At 55.8% G+C, this 16,931-nt stretch overlaps 1 protein-coding gene across 1 annotated transcript; it reads right to left on the bottom strand.

Annotated features, from left to right (window-relative positions):
• Positions 1-899: 899 nt before the first annotated feature.
• RCN3 (reticulocalbin 3) lies at positions 900-16,098 on the bottom strand. The gene is made up of 7 exons (XM_070402111.1): positions 15,879-16,098; positions 15,209-15,456; positions 12,941-13,143; positions 11,656-11,828; positions 7,348-7,408; positions 2,445-2,644; positions 900-1,407 (listed from the first exon to the last, which is right to left on the bottom strand). Exons 2-7 carry the CDS (start codon positions 15,448-15,450, stop codon positions 1,300-1,302), a joined length of 987 nt encoding a protein of 328 aa, XP_070258212.1. The 5' UTR covers positions 15,451-15,456; positions 15,879-16,098; the 3' UTR covers positions 900-1,299.
• Positions 16,099-16,931: the final 833 nt, after the last annotated feature.

Raw genomic sequence — 16,931 nt, forward strand, 5'->3', positions numbered from 1 at the left:
GTGGAATCCGTGGCGAGCGATCCCCTGCGCCCAGCTCCTTTTGCTCTCCTCGGGGCCTGGAGACTAAACTCCCCCGCGGTGACCCCGTGGGCCGGCCCCAGGGTGGGGCTATTGTGGTTAAAGTTGCCCCGAACCTCATTTCGGTGACTTTGTTTCCACGCGGGAGCTACCAGGAGTGGAATTGCGGGGACCAACTAGGGCGCGTTCAGTTCTAGAGGCTTTAACCGGGGGCCTCCGGGGCTGCGGGAGGAATAGGCGTCGGTTACGTCCTCATCCTGTTGCCTCTGCCTCAGAGTGACTGTTGTAACCCAGGTCAGTTCACACCCACCATCTGCTCGGGGTTCTCCAGGGGGCCCTGGCGCACTGAGAGTACATCCTGCCCCAGCCTTTCGGGGTGCCTGCTGCTCTCTATCTTGTCCCATCAGACTGGGACCACCATGACCTGGTCCTGGTTCTCTCGCTGCCCTCACCGCCCGCCCTCAGGCCACTCCAGCCACCCTGGCCTCCTGCGGAGCCTCGCCCACCAGGCCCTCTCCTGCCACAGGGCCTTTGCACCTGCCGTCCCCTCCGCCTGAACCCTCTCCCCCCAGGGCTCCCTCCCTCCCTCCCTCCGTGTCCTAGGGAGGCCTGGCCCCCACCTGATGGAGAGCGTGGCCGTCACTTGCTGTGCGGAAGGCAGAGCTCTGTCTGGCCTGGTCGCCCTGGGTGCAGGCTGCTGGTTTCATTTTTCATCCCCAGGGACGCCCTCCAACCTGCCAACACCCACAGCCGCCCCTGCAGATACTCGGTCCCCTCCTTCAGCACAGTCCCCCCCACTCCTCGCATGTCCCTCTCCAAGTCACAGTCCCCAATTCCTCCCCCCGCACCCCCCATCGGACCTTCAGAAAAACACACGGGGGAGCCCAGCGCTGGGTTTTATTGCCCCCCCCTGCCCCCCCGCAGAGAGGAGGCTCCTGGGCGCTGCCTGGGGGCGGCAGGTGCAGGGCTGAGGTGGCGGGAGGTCTCCTGTCTGTTTGTGAGGCTCGGACGTGGACTGTGCGGTGACTGGGGGGCCGCGGGCTGGCTGGGGGGACCTGCCGGTGAGAAGTGGGGGGCCCCTCTCTCCTCAGGCCTGTGGGGCCCCTGGGGTGGGGACGAGAGGGGATGAGGTGGCTCATGGAGGAACTTGCCCGGGTGTGTCCGTGAGAGCCCGGGGCCGGTCGCGGGCTGTGTCCGCATCCCGCGGGGCCGGGCACGGAGCGGGCCATCGCGCCCTCCTCTGTCACCCCAAGGCCAGAGGCTGCGGGGGGGCGCTGCGGCTCAGAGCTCGTCGTGGTGCCGTGTGAGGTCCTCGCCGTAGTTGGTGGCCTGGCTGCCCACAAACATGTTCCAGTTGCCCAGGATCTCGGCCTTGCTCAGACGCCCGTCCTGAGGGAGGTCAGCGGTCAGCAGGGCAGCTCAGTCCCCGGCACGGGAGGCCCCTCTCGGAACCTAAGTGTGGCCCTCCAGGTCCCTGTCCCCCTGTCTCTGGGTCCCTGCCCCCCACTATCTGGGTCCCTGCCCCCCTCTCTCTGGGTCCCTGTCCACCATTATCTGGGTCCCTGCCCCCCTCTCTCTGGGTCCCTGCCCCCCTCTCTCTCTGGGTCCCTGCCCCCCACTCTCTGGGTCCCTGCCCCCCTCTCTCTGGGTCCCTGTCGCCCTCACTCTCTGGGTCCCTGCCCCCCTCTCTCTCTGGGTCCCTGCCCCCCACTCTCTGGGTCCCTGTCCCCCTCTCTCTGGGTCCCTGTCGCCCTCACTCTCTGGGTCCCTGCCCCCCTCTCTCTCTGGGTCCCTGCCCCCCACTATCTGGGTCCCTGCCCCCCACTCTCTGGGTCCCTGTCCCTCTCTCTCTGGGTCCCTGCCCCCCTCTCTCTGGGTCCCTGTCCCTCTCTCTCTGGGTCCCTGTCCCCCTCTCTCTGGGTCCCTGTCCCTCTCTCTCTGGGTCCCTGTCCCCCTCTCTCTGGGTCCCTGTCCCTCTCTCTCTGGGTCCCTGTCCCCCTCTCTCTGGGTCCCTGTCCCTCTCTCTCTGGGTCCCTGTCCCCCTCTCTCTGGGTCCCTGTCCCTCTCTCTCTGGGTCTCTGCCCCCCTCTCTCTGGGTCCCTGTCCCCCTCTCTCTGGGTCCCTGCCCCCCTCTCTCTGGGTCCCTGTCCCTCTCTCTCTGGGTCTCTGCCCCCCTCTCTCTGGGTCCCTGTCCCCCTCTCTCTGGGTCCCTGTCCCTCTCTCTCTGGGTCCCTGCCCCCCTCTCTCTGGGTCCCTGTCCCCCTCTCTCTGGGTCCCTGCCCCCCTGTCTCTGGGTCCCTGTCCCCTCCTCAAGGCCTCTCTCTGGTCCTCCCTCCCTTAGTCCCTCCCTCCCTTTCTCCAGGCCCCGCTCCCCCACGTGTGCACCAGGCGCCCCCTCCCCAGCGCGGCCCACGCCCCGTCAGCACCTTGTCTGTGTCACTCTCGTGCAGCAAGTGGTTGGCCTCCACCAGCGGCTGGTCCTGGGCGGGGGGCAGCACCCAGTGGCCCACCTCACTGCCGTCCAGCCGCCCGTCGTGGTTCAGGTCCCGGAAGTCCCGGAACTGCTCCCGCTCCGTCTGCACCCAGGCCGGCTCCTCCTCCCCGGCCTCCGCCGAGTACAGGTCCGCTGGGGTCGGGCGAGAGGCGGCCACTCAGGGACTCAGGGCCGGGGCCCAGGTGGCCTCAGACCAGGAGATCCAAGCCCCCCCCCCATCTCTTTAGCCTCAGTTTAAATGGGGTTAATAACAACCCCCGTTTACAAGTGATCATCATGCTATACGTGAAATGGACTTGGTCGACCAGTTAGTTTATTGGTCAACTGAACGATCAACCGATCAGACTGAGATCCAGGTGACAGGCTGTGTGCACTGTGTGGCTCAGAGCCAAGCACACAGTAGGTCTCCACATGAAGGAGGGCGAGTGAGCGAGTGTCTGGCGGGGTAACAGGGGCTGCTCCAAAGCTCACCTCACCCTGAGCACCGCCCCAGAGGTTGTTGGAGCCTCTCTTTTATTTATTTTGAAGGATAGTTTATTGATTTTTTAGAGAGAGAGGGGAAAGAAACATCCATTGACTGCCTCCTGCATGCCCCCACCAGGGACCACGCCCGAAACTGGGCAGGTGCCCTGACCCGGAATGGAGCTGGCCACCCTTTGGTGCCTGGGTTGCTGCCCAAATTGATATTTTAAGATATTAATTCATTGCTCTGGCCGGGTTGGCTCAGTGGATAGAGCGTCGGCCTGCGGACTAAAGGGTCCCGGTTCAATTCCGGTCAAGGGCATGTAGCTTGGTTGTAGGATTGATCCCCAGCCCTGGTTGGGGCGCCTGGGGAAGGCAACCAATTGAGGGGTCTCTCTCACATCGATGTTTCTCTCTCTCTGTCATTCCCCCTCCCTTCCACTCTCTCTAAAAAAATCAATGGAAAAATATCCTCAAAGGATTAAAAAAATAATAATAAAAAAAGGTATCAATTTATCGTTACACTTTTGGGTGTAATACGAGGTCTTTTGTTTCAATTATTTGGAAATGTTTGCAAAACTCCTGGTGCCAGGGGCCGCCTTGGATCACTTAGGACAGCGGTTCTCAACCTGTGGGTCGCAAGTTCTCCACAGAGGGAGTCCCCGGACCTCACAGCCGACAGCCTTTCGCACCCGACAAAGCCCGATATTAGCCCCATGTCCCCTCCCCTGGGGCCAGGCCAGGGGCAGCCAGCACGGAGCTGCTTCCTTTTTCTCTTTAATGGTCCGAAGTCAGCGGTTCTCAACCTTCCTGATGCCGCGACCCTTTAATACAGTTCCTCGTGTTGTGGTGACCCCCAACCATATAATTATTTTCGTTGCTACTTCATCACTGTAATGTTGCTACTGTTATGAATCGTCATGTAAATATCTGATCTGCAGGATGTATTTTCATTGTGACAAATTGAACATAATCAAAGCATAGTGATTCATCACAGAAACAATATGTCATTGTATATGTGTTTTCCGATGGTCTTAGGCAACCCCTGTGAAAGGGTCGTTCGACCCCCAAAGGGGTCGCGACCCACAGGTTGAGAACCGCTGTCCTAAGTGATCATTCCTTTTTTTTTTTTTCTTAATTGATTTCAGAGAGGAAGGGAGAGGGAGAGGGAAAGGGAGAGATAGAAACATCAATGATGAGACTCATTGATCAGCCGCCTCCTGCACGCCCCCTACTGGGGATGGAGCCGGGACCCGGGCATGTGCCCTGACAGGGAATCGAACTGTACCCCCTGGTTCATGGGTCGATGCTCACCCACTGAGCCACACCGGCCGGGCCTCTGTGACCAGTGGTAGATGGGAGTTGTGTGTGTGTTCCCATTGTGGGGTAAAAAGCTGACAACATAAAACTCACCATTCGTGACATTCACAACGTCATGCAACCTCCATCCAGAGCCTTCTCATCCAGCACCCCAAAAGGACACCCCTTTCCCATTAAGCAGTAACTCCCAGGACCCCCTCCCTCCAGCCCCCGACAACCCCTTAACCTACTTTCTTTTTCAATGGATTTTCCTGTTCTCGACACTTCATGTGAATGGAGCTGTACAATACTGTGGCCTTTCTCTTGGCACGAGATTTTCAAATACCAGCACTTCATTCCTTTTTACGGCCAACAAATACCCGATTGCCTAGGTCAGTGGTGGCGAACCTTTTGAGCTCGGCGTGTCAGCATTTTGAAAAACCCTAACTTAACTCTGGTGCCGTGTCACATATGGAAATTTTTTGATCTTTGCAACCACAGTAAAACAAAGACTTATATTTTTGATATTTATTTTATATATTTAAATGCCATTTAACAAAGAAAAATCAACCCAAAAAATGAGTTCGCGTGTCACCTCTGACACGAGTGTCATAGGTTCGCCATCGCTGGGCTAGATCTACTCCCTTTGTCTGTCCCTTCATCCATGTGTGTTGACTACACGTGGTCCTATGTGGGGGTGCTCCATTACCCCACTTACAGATGAGGAAACGGAGGTTCAGAGAGGGTGAGGGACTTGTGTACGGCCACATGGCTGGGAGGTGGCAGGTGACCAGGCAGGTGGCTCTAGAACCTGAACCCTTAAGCACAGGGCACCCCCACCTCTCCTGACACCCCGCCATCTGGGTCAGGACCCCCACTTCCCCCCGCAGTCCGCCTCCTTCACGCCCTTCCCCACACCACTCAACAGGACGAAATTGCATTTCTTTGGGGGATCCCGGGGTTCTGCCCGTGTCTCTGTCCCCGGAGCCCCACAGGGACCCTACGGTGTGGGGTGTCAGGACAGAACCCTGGGTCAGCTTGCCTGGACTCCAGTCCTGTTCCACCCGACGAGCAGGCGGCCTCCATCAGGGATTTTCCCTCTGTGCCTCCGCTTCCTTATCTGTAAAGCGGGGTAATACCCGTCTCGCAGGGTGGCCATGGGGATTAAATAAATTTACAAGACGTTAACCACAGTCACCACAGACTGTGGCAGCTACTGCTATGATTCAACTGTGATGCTTGAGTTCTTTCTTGCAAAAAAAAGAAAAAAAGTTTCTCTCTTCTCTCTCTCTCTCAAATCAATCGTAAAAATCTGTTTAAATTATGCTTACATAAAAATGCCCTGCCTGCCTGCCTGCTGTTTGTTGCATAAAAACATTCTATAGAAAAATGTGTTCAACCTTGGAGCAATTCCGCCCTGGCCAGTGTGCTCAGTGGTCGGGTTTCATCCCGGCCCCTCCCCAGCCCCACTGGGGCGTGTGCAGGAGGCAACCAATGGATGTGTCTCTCTGACATTGATGTTCTCTCTCTCTCTCTCTCTCTCTCTCTCCCCCTCCCTCCTTCCCAACCACTCTCTCTAAAAAGAATCAATGGAGTCAGGCGGGTGAGGCTCAGTGGTAGAGCTCCGACCCAGGAACGAAGAGGTCTCCAGTTGATTCCCAGTCAGGTACATGCCCAGGTTGCGGGCTCGATCCCCAAAGGGGGCATGCAGAAGGCAGATTAAAAAAACAAATTTTTTTTTTTTTTAGATTTAAAAATTACTGAGTTTGGCTCAGTGGATAGAGTGTTGGCCTAGCCCAGTGGTCGGCAAACTCATTAGTCAGCAGAGCCAAATATCAACAGTACAACGATTGACATTTCTTTTGAGAGCCAAATTTTTTAAACTTAAACTATATAGGTAGGTACACTGTTATTAACTTAATTAGGGTGCTCCTAAGGCTTAGGAAGAGCCACACTCAAGGGGCCAAAGAGCCGCATGTGGCTCTCGAGCCGCAGTGTACCGACCACTGGCCTAGAGTGTTGGCCTCTGGACTGCAGGGTCGTAGGTTCGACTCCCGTCAACGGCACAGGCCCAGGGTTAGGTCTGATCAAGCAATTGAATTGATGCCCCTCCCCCGGGACCTGGCCTTCCAGGCCATTTCACTGCGGACATTCCCTTTGCTGAGACCACATTTCACTTGCGGTGACCACATTCCATGATCTTCCCTCTGGGTCAGCACAGAGAAGTCTCCGCCCAGAAAAAGGCACCAAAAGTCCTTTAAAAGCTGCCGGCTCCCGTCACTGGGGGCTGGAGCCATCGAGGCTCAGCAGCCTGGTGTGCGGATGATGGAATAAATTCGTGATCCCTCACCACCCTGGCCGCGTGCGTTCCTCCTTCGGGGACCTAACACCCGGGTTGTGGGCTCAGTCCCTAGTGGTGGTGGTGGGGGTGGGGAGGGGGGTGGGGAGACGTGCAGGAGGCAGCCAATCAATGGTTCTCTCTCATCATTGATGTTTCCATCTCTCTCTCCCTCCCCCTTCCTCTCTGAAATCAATAAAAATATATTTTAAAAATCAATGGAAAAATACCGCCGGGTGAGGATTAACAACAACAGAAAAACTTAACAATTCCATACTTAATAGCTTTCCCCTTCACTAATTTCTTTGCCCCGGGACAGCAAGGACGGAGGCAGGTCCTATCCCAAGCAAACGCAGCCCGGGACCCGTTCCTGTAGAAACTCCGGACCCTCCCAGGAAGGCACCTACTGTGTGACAGTCTCTGCTGCATCCTCGGCCACTAACACTCAGTGTGTCCTGGTCCTGGCACACAGTAGGTGCTTGGTAATGTGTTCCTTGGTCTGGCATACAGAGGGTATTCCATAAATGTTTCCCGGGCCTCGCCCATAGTAGGCATTTGATAAAGATTTGCTGGGGGCGGGGACTGGCACATAGTAGGCCCTCAACAAATGTTTGGTGGCGGAATGAACTCAAGCAGCACCCCTGCCTCTGTTCTCTTATGGGAGATAATGCACTGGGCTGCCCCCCGGGCTAGGAGGGGACAAGCGCCCGCAGGGACAGACTCGGGCCCCACTCACCGATATACTCCTCCACTTGGATGTAGCCATCTTTGTTCTTGTCCAGGTCCTCCAGGGTTTCCTGGGGGGGAAAGAGGCATTAGGGCTGGACCCCTGGGGTCAGGATGTGAGGTTCTCTCAGGGGATCTCATTGGGGGTGGCTGGGGGGCCAGGCCTTGGAGCAGAGCAGTCTCAACAGGGCATTACTGTCCCCAAGGGCATGCGGGAAATTCGGGGGCTCTCTGGGGTGCCACGATAATGCAGGCCCCACCTGCACTTAGTGGGGGCGAGGGGCCGGGACCCAGGTGTCCTGATGCGCAGGTTGGTCCACGCAAGAGCGATTTTTGCATTCCTAACTTTCTCACGCCCCAGCCCACACTCTCCAAGGGCATAGGCCTCTTTCCCTTTAAAAGGCGGAGTCTAGCCCTGGCTGGTGTGGCTCAGTGGATAGAGCCTCAGACTGAGGACTAAAGGGTCCCAGGTTCGATTCCAGTCAAGGGCACACGCCCAGGTTGCGGGCTTGATCCCCAGTTGGGGGTGTGCAGGAGACAGCCAATCAATGATTCTCTCTCATCATTGATGTTTCTCTCTCTCTCTCTCTCTCTCTCTCTCTCTCCCTCTCCCTTCCTATCTGAAATCAATAAAAATATATTTTAAAATAAATAAATAATTTTTTAAAAAGGCCTAGACCAGTGATGGCGAACCTAGGACACTCGAACTCATTTTTTTGGTTGATTTTTCTTTGTTAAATGGCATTTAAATATATAAATATCAAAAATATGTCTTTGTTTTACTATGGTTGCAAAGATCAAAAAATTTCCATATGTGACACGGCACCAGAGTTAAGTTAGGGTTTTTCAAAATGCTGACATGCCGAGCTCAAAAGGTTCGCCATCACTTGGTGTACTTTTTTTTTATATATATATTTTTTATTGATTTTTTACAGAGAGGAAGGGAGAGGGACAGAGAGCCAGAAACATCGATGAGAGAGAAACATCGATCAGCCGCCTCCCGCACACCCCCCACTGGGGATGTGCCCGCAACCAAGGTACATGCCCTTGACCGGAATCGAACCTGGGACCCCTCAGTCCGCAGACCGACGCTCTATCCACGGAGCCAAATTGGCCAGGGCAGCTGGCGTACTCTTTGACACACTTTCCAAACCTCTGCTCTCAGCGTTTTTCCCTTCACTTCTTGAGCAAACAGCTTCCGTTCCTCATTTTCGCATTCACACTCACTCCCTGTGAGGCCACGCAGGCACCTGACACTCCAGCCTGTCTCCTAGCAAAGGTGAGCTCCAACATTTGAGGGTTGACAGATGAAACGCAGGATTCTCAGTTACATTCGACTTTCCCGGGAACAACAAACCATTGTTCGGTATAAGTCTGTCCCGCACAATATTTGGGATCTGCTTGGAGAACAGGAGGCTAAGTGACTTCAGTTTCAGATATATCTTTTTTTTTTTTTTTTTTTTTTGGTAAACGTATGTTCCAAATAGTATGTGAGATATACGTATACCAATCCCAAATACTGTGCGGGCTATACTTACACTAAAAATTTTATTAATTTTGTTATAAATTCAGGTGTAATTGAGTGCCCTGTGTTATTTGCTAAATCTGACAACTCTAAAACACATGCTGAGGTTCTTGTTGGTTATTATAAGTGGCTTTCCTTTAGTTCCTCTTTTATAGTACAGTTTGGGCCAATAGTCACGTTTTGAAATCTGCGCGTGGGGAGGTTACGCCCACCGTCCGCGGATGTGAGTGAGGACAGCAGGGTTTAGACTAGGGCTTGGCAAACTTTTTCCATAAAGGGGCAGATCCTATATACCAGTGGTCGGCAAACTCATTAGTCAACAGAGCCAATATCAACCGTACAACGATTGAAATTCCTTTTGAGAGCCAAATTTTTTAAACTGAAACTATATAGGTAGGTACATTGTTATTAACTTCATTAGGGTGCTCCTATGCTGGCCTTTGCTAAAAACATCCTCAATCTGATTGAGGTCCGTTCGTTCGCTGAGGTCTACCCCTTCCAACTCTCCCATCCACACTCGTCTTGCATACTCGTTTCGTCTATTTCCTTTCCAAAAACCGACTTCTGCGCATGGGCCACGAAGTTTCAATCACACTGTACATGCATGCCTGCACGTGGTATTTTGTGGAAGGGCCACACTCAAGGGGCCAAAGAGCCGCATGTGGCTCGAGAGCCGCGGTTTGCCGACTACTGCTATATAATAAAAGGCTAATATGCAAATTGTCCAAACGGAGAAAAGACTGGTCACGATGACACACACTGACCACTCGGGGGCAGATGCTCAATGCAGGAGCTGCCCCCTGGTGGTCAGTGTGCTCCCACAGGGGGAGCACCACTCAGCCAGAAGCCGGGCTCATGGCTGGCAGTGCAGCTGCGGTGGTTGGAGCTTCTCCTGCCTTCACCTCCACGGCAGCGCTAAAGATGTCCAACTGACGGCTTAGGCCTGCTCCCTGGGCCTAAGCCGTCAGTAGGACATCCTCCGAGGGCTCCCGGACTGCGAGGGCACAGGTCAGGCTAAAGGACCCCCCCACCCCGAGTGCACGGATTTCGTGCACTGAGCCTCTAGTGGCCTTGCCTGCTGTACAGTCTCTGTTGAACTGACTCAACTTTGCAGTTGGACATGTGTAAGCAAATGGGCATGGCTGTGTTACAATAAAACGTTACTTGCAAAAACATTCTGTGGGCTGGATTTGGCTACAGGTTCTAGTTCACTGGACATGGGTTCTAGTTTGCGGACCCCTGGTTGAGGCCATGGATTCAAGGGTCTAGGTTCAAATCCAGGCTGTGCCACTTCTCCTCTGGGGGATCCCGGGAGAGTCACCTCTTTGTGCCTAGATATCCTTATCTGCAAAACAAAGGTGACAGGCCACCACCATAGGGTGGTAACGTGGGCTTGCCCGGCCCATGTGGCTCAGTGGTCGAGCATCGACCTATGGACCTGGAGATCATGGTTCAATTCCAGTCAGGGCTCATGCCCGGGTTGGGGGCTCGATCCCAGTGTGGGGCGTGCAGGAGGCAGCCGATCAATGATTTTCTCTCATTGTTGATGTTTCTATCTTTCTCTTCCTCTCCCTTCCTCTCTGGAATCAATAAAAAAATATCTAAAAATAAAAAAATAAATAAACTGAGGCAATGTGCCCTAGCTGGTGTTGCTCAGTGATTAGAGAATCGGCCTGCACACAGAAGGGTCGCAGGTTCAATTCCCGGTCAAGGGCAGGTACCTGGGTTGCAGGTGTGATCCTTGGCCCCAGACAGGGTGCTTGCGGGAGGCAACCGATCCATGTGTCTCACATCAATGTTTCTCTCTCTTTCTCTCCGCCCCTTCCCACTCTCTCTAAAAATTAATGGAAAAAATATCCTTGGGTGAAGATGAACAAAAAATGAATAAAAATAAATTGAGGTAATGCAGGTGAAGGTGTTAGAAGGGTGCCTGGCACACAGGACATGCTCAGTCAGGGTTTGTTAAATAAATCTTAACTTGAGAGAATAATGAAGTCTTACACTGTCTGCTCTAAAAGAGGGAATTGGGCTTGCAGGCTGGGGCGTGTAAAGAGTTAATGCCATCTCTCCTCTCTGATCCCCAGGGTCCAGCGATTCTGACTCTGTAACTATTGATACGTGTGTCTAAAATGACTTAAGGAGCATTTACCCCAGGGCCAGTGTTACAGCGCTACAGGCATGAACTCATCCAGTCCCTATTACCACCCTAGCTACAGGCATGAACTCATCCAGTCCCTATTACCACCCTAGATAGGGATCCTTATCAGCACCATCACTTTACAGATAAGGAAATTCAGGTCCAGAGAGGTTAAACAACTTGCCCCAGGTCACACAGCCCGGAACAGCAGGGCTGGGATTGGAAACCAGGCCTCTGGCCTCAGGGTGCTGGACCCTGACAGCTTTGCCACAGATCCTCAAAGAAGCAATGGCAATGGAGACATGAGAAAGGGGTTACCCCTGGGGATGGGCCTGCGGGCGACAGGCTAGGGACATGGGAGAAAAGCAGATTGTTCACCTTTTTTCTTGCATCTTTTGGGCGTTTAACCACCTCAATATGTTACCTATTTGAGAGATACACACAATTACACTTTTAAAGTAGTTTGTGCAGCGTTAGGCGCGGCAGGAGTGGGTACAGATCCTTTCACTAACGGTGACACTGGGGGGTCAGGGTGGGATGGGAGATGTCGCCCTCCATTGACCGGCCCTTGTGGCCTGGGTTTCCCGGGGAAGGTGCCAGGGGGACCAGGGGACCGGAACTCCCAAGGGAAGCGCTGGCAGCCGGCCCTCACTCACAGCCACCACGATGTCCCGCATGTGAGGGAACTCCTCCGGGTGCAGGAAGGCTGTCAGCTCCTCCCGGGTGGCCATCGAGTCCCCATCCTGGTCCGCCACCCGGAAACGCCGCTCGTCGCGTGCCAGCATCTTCTTGTAGGTCTCTGCGTCCTCCACGTCGTGGAATTCCTCACCTGGGAAAGGAGGGAGTGGCTGAGATGTGCTTTCAAGGAGGTACCAGGTGCGCTGAAGAGCAAGACAAAGGGATCTAACTGACGGGGGTGGGGGGGGTGGGGGGTGGAAGCGGGGGAGATGGGCAGGGCTGGCAGACCTCCACTGCATTCATCATACACAATACATACTCATTATTTGCATATATCTGCTACCTTGCAGTCAGAGCTGATTAGATGCTAAGCTCTTTAGCTACAATATGGGGCATTGAACCCTCACAAAGAGGGAGCAGAGTTCTTTAGTTTATTCTCACTTTGTGAAGGAAAAACTGATGCCCAGAGGGGACATAACTCCTCCAAGTCAGGAATGATGGGCTCTGAGTTCACACTGGCTCTCGGGCCCCCCAGTCATGCTCCGATGCAGTTGGTTATACTGCCTCAGGCTGCTGGGCAGACAGGAGGGGAAGGGCACCTTCAGAGGGAACAGAATGTGCGGAGTGTGGAGGTTTGAAGAATGTGGTGAGTTCGGGGAAGTGGCAGATCCGTTTGGCTGGGGCAGAAAATGAAGAAAAACCAAGCTAGAGGGTAGGTCAGGTGGGGCTGAGGAGCTGGGACTGTCTCCTGGGGGCCCAGGGAGTCATGGGGGGCTGTGAGCCAGGGAAAGTCAGGGGAAGCCCTGGGTGTGGAAAGACCCCTCTGGGGAGATGAGGGACAGGCTGGGGCGAGGGTACAGGAGGGAGAGAACGAGAGCTAGAGGGGCCCAGGACTGGGGCATGGAGGTAGGGAGGAGGGTGGACAGGGAGGAGGGAACCCATTGATCATCGGGCAGGGTAAATGGCCTTGGGATTCTCAGGATGAGAGGTCAGAGGTCAGGGGCATGGAAGGTAGATGTCCCAGGTCAAGGATCTGAATCCGCAGGTCCCAGAGTTACAGAGGCCGTGGATGCCACAATGAAAAGCCAGAAATCCGGGATCGGTGGTTTCAGGGTAATGGGGTCTAAGGAGTAGACCCTGGTCAAGCATCAGGGGTCAAAGGTCAGAGATTCTGGTAATGGGCTAAAGGTTCTCACTAGTAGGGGTCAAAAAGGTCGGGGTCACGGTGTAGGTGAGCAGCAGAGGTCGGGGTCTCCCGCATACCAGGCGCGTAGTAGCCATAGGTGGCATTGCGCAGCTCCTCCCAACCCACACGCCCGTCGCCGTCCGTGTCGTACGTGTGCCAGGCCGCGCTCACCGAGTCCCGTATGTGCCGCTGCTGCGTGTGTGCGATCCACGCGCGGAGCTCGGCCAGCGACACCCAGCCGTCCCCGTCCCCCGCGCGGTCCATGCGGTCCACGATGCGCCTGGGGACCGGGGCGGGGAACACGTCAATCTCGGGACCCGCCTACCCGGGGGCATCCCGCCGTCCAGGCTCCGCCCCTCACGCGATAGCCACGCCCCCTTGAGGCACACCTCCTACTAAGAATAAGGTCCAGAGCCGCCCGCCAACTGGGGGAGGCACATGTCAATCCTGAGGCCACGCCCACCCAGGGCTCCGCCCCTCCAATCAAGGCTCCGCCCCCCGAGGCGATCCGCCCATTCCGACACCCAGCGGGCCTATGATTGGCGCTGCGGCCCAAGACACGCCCGGGTGGGGGAAGAACCCAAGACAATCCAGGGCCCCGCCCTCCGCCCTGGCCCCGCCCCTCGACCTGCCGCGTTCCTCGTCCCGCTGGTCCTAGTTGGAGTGGGGACAGCGGGAAGGGCGTCACGCTGCACCCCGGCCCGCAGGACTCCTGCCCCAAGGCTGCCTCTAGCAATAGTGTCAACAGCAAAGCATTAAAAGCAAAAGCCTGCCTCTGAGCAGCTGACAAAGCCACACACCCCTCCCCGCCTCAGGCCCCGCCCATGTCCCTAAAACTGTGCGCTGCCAGTTTTAGGACCCTCCCTTCTAACCCGCCTTCCGCTCCGCCTCCTCCCTGGACGTGCGGGTCAATTTCAGGCCCCTCTCCCCCCAGTCCTGCCCCTTGGTGCGTCCCCTACCCTTTTCCACCCGTGATCAGGCATTGACCTAGGTCCGTCCATCACCCGCAACCTCGCGGGCTGGCTTCCCCCGTCCCCTCCTCGTGCTCCGGCGGAGGCTGTGCACTGCCCCCCTCCCCACCGGCGCATGTCAAACGCCGGTAGGTCCCACCTCGCACCCGGTGTCTCAGGTCTCCCCAGTTTGGGTCCTCGCCCAACCGCTAACCGAGCGCTCCAGGAGCCTTATTTGTCACTGTCTCTAAGCCCCTGCGACCCGGTCGCCAGGGTAGAATTTGAGTCGGCCCTGCGGCCCCCTCCTGGGCCAGGCAGTCTCTGCTGGGATCCGTGGGGGACGGGCTTTGTCCCCAAGACTCTCACACACGCTCTACCCTGAGCTTTGAGCTGCTGTTAAGAGCGTGGGCTCCACAGCCAGATACTCCAGGTTCAAATTCTGCAGCCTCCTCTTACTGGCTGTGTGACTGTGGGCAGGTCGCTAAACCTCTCTGAGCCTCAGCTTCCCCCTCTGTGGGGAATACATTAGTTAACCCTTGTAAAGCCCTTAGAACAGTGCCCCGCATTGCAGTAAGTGCTATGCTGAGTGTGTTAGCTTCTCACTGCTTTTCACAATCTCTCAGCCAGAGGCCTGGCGGCCACAGCTATCTCCACCCTGGTCTGGGCGCCGTCCGCTCTGCAGTCGCTTCCTCGCTGGGTCTAGTCCAGCGGTTCTCAACCTGTGGGTCGCGACCCCTTTGGGGGTCGAACGACCCTTTCACAGGGATCGCCTAAGACCATCGGAAAACACATATATAATTACATACTGTTTGTGTGATTAATCACTATGCTTTCATTATGTTCAATTTGTCACAATGAAAAATACATCCTGCAGGTCAGATATTTACATGATGATTCATAACCGTAGCAAAATTACAGTTATGAAGTAGCAACGAACATAATTTTATGGTTGGGGGTCACCACAACATGAGGAACTGTATTAAAGGGTTGGGGCATTAGGAAGGTTGAGAACCACTGGTCTAGTCTATTTCCCCAAAAGGAACCTAAGGGATTCCATTAAAATCTAAGCCAATCACATTCTCCCTCTAAAGCCCTCCCCATGGTTCTCATCTTATTCAGAGAAAAAGCTTAAATCTCCACTATGGCCCCAAAGGCCCCGCACACCCCTTTGTTCCCTCTCGGCCGCCACCACCCTCTCCCTTTGCTCATTCGGTTCCACCCACACGGACCTCGCTGTTCCTCAAACACATCAGGCCTCCGGGCCTTTGCACTTACTGTCTCTCGGCCTGGAGTGCAATTCCCACACATACCCGGACAGCCCAGCACAACCTCCCCTGACCTCCCTGTTTTAAATAATTACAACCCTGAGTCTTCCAGCCCCCCTCCCTCTCCTACCCCAGACGGGCTTGGCTTTCTTCTGGGCTGAGTTGGTCGAATTCCTTGGCCACCTCTCGTCCCAGGAAAGCCTCGTGGTCGTACTGGAAGTTGCCGTGGGCGTCATCGTGAGCCGCCTCGCTCAGGGGAGCCTGGTGGTGCACCCTTCCCTGGCCGTGAGGGCCGGCCTCGGGGGAGGGCTTCCCCTGCGCCCCGGGCCTGAGCAGCAAGAGCAGCAGCAGAAGCGACGGTCGCCACATCATCAGGCCCTGAGGAGCGGCGGAGGCTAGGAATCAGGGGTCACGGGGAAAAAGACAGAGACCAGACCGGAGGCTGGGGGAGGGGAGACCTAGAAAAGCACAGAGTGATGGATGGATGGCAGCTGGCCGCAAAGTTTGGGGCTCAAGAAGGATTGGGGTGGGAGGGGAGGGTTGAGTTCTCAGAAGTAAAACCAGCTTTGGGGGGAGTCCTGGAGGGGCCCCGGAGCTGCAAGAGGTGGTGGTCGGGGGGGAGGGATTGAACCGGGAGACGTGGCTCGCTTCCCACGCAAAGTGTGGGGCAGAGTCGTGGCTCAAAAGAGAGAAATCATGCAAGTCCCCAGGCGTCGTTTGCAGCCTGGACTCTAACCCACGACCCGAGCGGACCGGAGCGGTCCCCCCCGGGCCGGCCACCCGCCCTCGCCTCCGTTTACCGGATGGTCCAGCCTCACGGTGTTCTCCAAGCTCCGCTCCCCGGTTCTCCAAAAAGATGCCCAATTTGGCGGCTCTCCAGCCAGGCCCCGCCCCCTGACCAATGCCCGGAGGGGACCCCGCGGGGCGGAGCGGCAGAGCGTCCGGCGGGCCGCGGGCGCCCTCGCCACGTCCACAAAGGAGAGCTCGCTCCCCGAGTCCGGCCTCGCCCCTTCCCAGGCCGGCGGGGTGGGTGGGGGACGCCGGGTGACGCGGCGGCGGAGAACTACAACTCCCGGCAGGCCTCGGGGCGCCCAGCCTACAACTCCAGCTGTTGTCACTCTGAAGCCTCATGGGAGGTTTATTTTTATCTCCCTTTGTTTAAGAAAGAAGGGAACCCAGGGGCAGAGGAGCCAGCCTCTTCCCTGATAGAGGGGATAACTCTTTGTTGTTGTTGTTGCTGGCGAAATCTAGGATTAGCACAATTTTTTTTTTAAAGATTTTTATTGATTTCAGAGAGGAAGGAGAGGGAGAGAGCGACAGAAACATCAATGATGAGAGAATCATTGATCGGCTGCCTCCTGCGGATCCTACTGGGGACCAAGCCAGCAACCTGGGCATGTGCCCTTGACCGGAATCAAACCCGGAACCCTTCAGTCTACAGGCCAACAGCTCTATTCACTGAGCCAAACCAGCTAGGGCAGTGGTCGGCAAACTGCAGCTCAGCAAACCGCGGCTCGCAAGCCACATGCGGCTCTTTGGCCCCTTGAGTGTGGCTCTTCCACAAAATACCGGCTTCTGCGCATGGGCCACGAAGTTTCAATCGCCCGCACGTGGTATTTTGTGGAAGAGCCACACTCAAGGGGCCAAAGAGCCGCATGCGGCTCTCGAGCCGCAGTTTGCCGACCACGGAGCTAGGGCGAGGGAACAGCTCTTCTGCTCCATGAAAGGAGTCAGGCCAGACTCCAGCCGAGAATTCCTCCAAATGCTCTGGCCGGGTAGCTCAGTTGGTTAATGTTGTCCCATCTCCAGTCAGGGCACATGCAAGAAGCAACCAATGAATGCATCAATAACTG

Source organism: Myotis yumanensis, unplaced genomic scaffold (assembly GCF_028538775.1).
Source record: "Myotis yumanensis isolate MYYU_CA2020_CCGP unplaced genomic scaffold, mMyoYum1.0.hap1 SCAF_23, whole genome shotgun sequence".
NCBI classification, from domain to species: domain Eukaryota; kingdom Metazoa; phylum Chordata; class Mammalia; order Chiroptera; family Vespertilionidae; genus Myotis; species Myotis yumanensis.